The following is a 488-nucleotide window of genomic DNA, read 5'->3' on the forward strand; positions in this document are numbered from 1 at the left end:
GCGCAGAAGCCAGCGGGGAGCCAGACGGCGGGCCAGGAGCGGACCGGAGAAGTGGAAGGAGCCAGGAGGGTGGAGATGGGGAGACAACACAGGAAAAGCCCACAGTCCAAGTAGCCAGCTGCCGAGTAGGAGGAAGGAGCAAGGTAGGAAGGCGTTGCGCCCTAAAGCTGCCGCCAGCGCGGCGCGGGAGGCACGGAACTGGGAGCCCCTGCCTCGGTCAGGGCGGGAGAAGCCCGAGCACTTCTCCCGCGCCACCTGGCCCTCGAAACACAGCTGGTGGACGATGTGCAGCGCCTGCTGGCACAGGCTGCTACCTCCGTCCTTCTTGTGGAAACTCATCGTGCGGCTTCTTTTGCCTCAGTTGGCTGCCCTCCCCTGGCCTTGACCTCTCGGCTGGCCCCTCTGGCGTCCTAAGCCATAGCCCGCCCGCGGGGACTTGGACCGGAGCGCGCGCGGCTGAGAGGCGGCAACTCTTAGGAGCCGCAAGT

General features: G+C 66.6%; 1 protein-coding gene across 1 annotated transcript in view; it reads right to left on the reverse strand.

The window, feature by feature from the left end:
* SYT10 (synaptotagmin X) overlaps positions 1–427 on the reverse strand; it is a 73,494-nt gene extending 73,067 nt beyond the window's left edge. Inside the window, exon 1 of the mRNA XM_005865674.2 lies at positions 207–427. Coding sequence (XP_005865736.1) covers positions 207–339 — 133 coding nt within the window. The 5' untranslated portion in view covers positions 340–427. The remainder of the gene's footprint in view (positions 1–206) is intronic.
* Between the last annotated feature and the right edge of the window lie 61 nt (positions 428–488).

This window comes from Myotis brandtii, unplaced genomic scaffold (genome assembly GCF_000412655.1).
Source record: "Myotis brandtii unplaced genomic scaffold, ASM41265v1 scaffold209, whole genome shotgun sequence".
Taxonomy (NCBI): domain Eukaryota; kingdom Metazoa; phylum Chordata; class Mammalia; order Chiroptera; family Vespertilionidae; genus Myotis; species Myotis brandtii.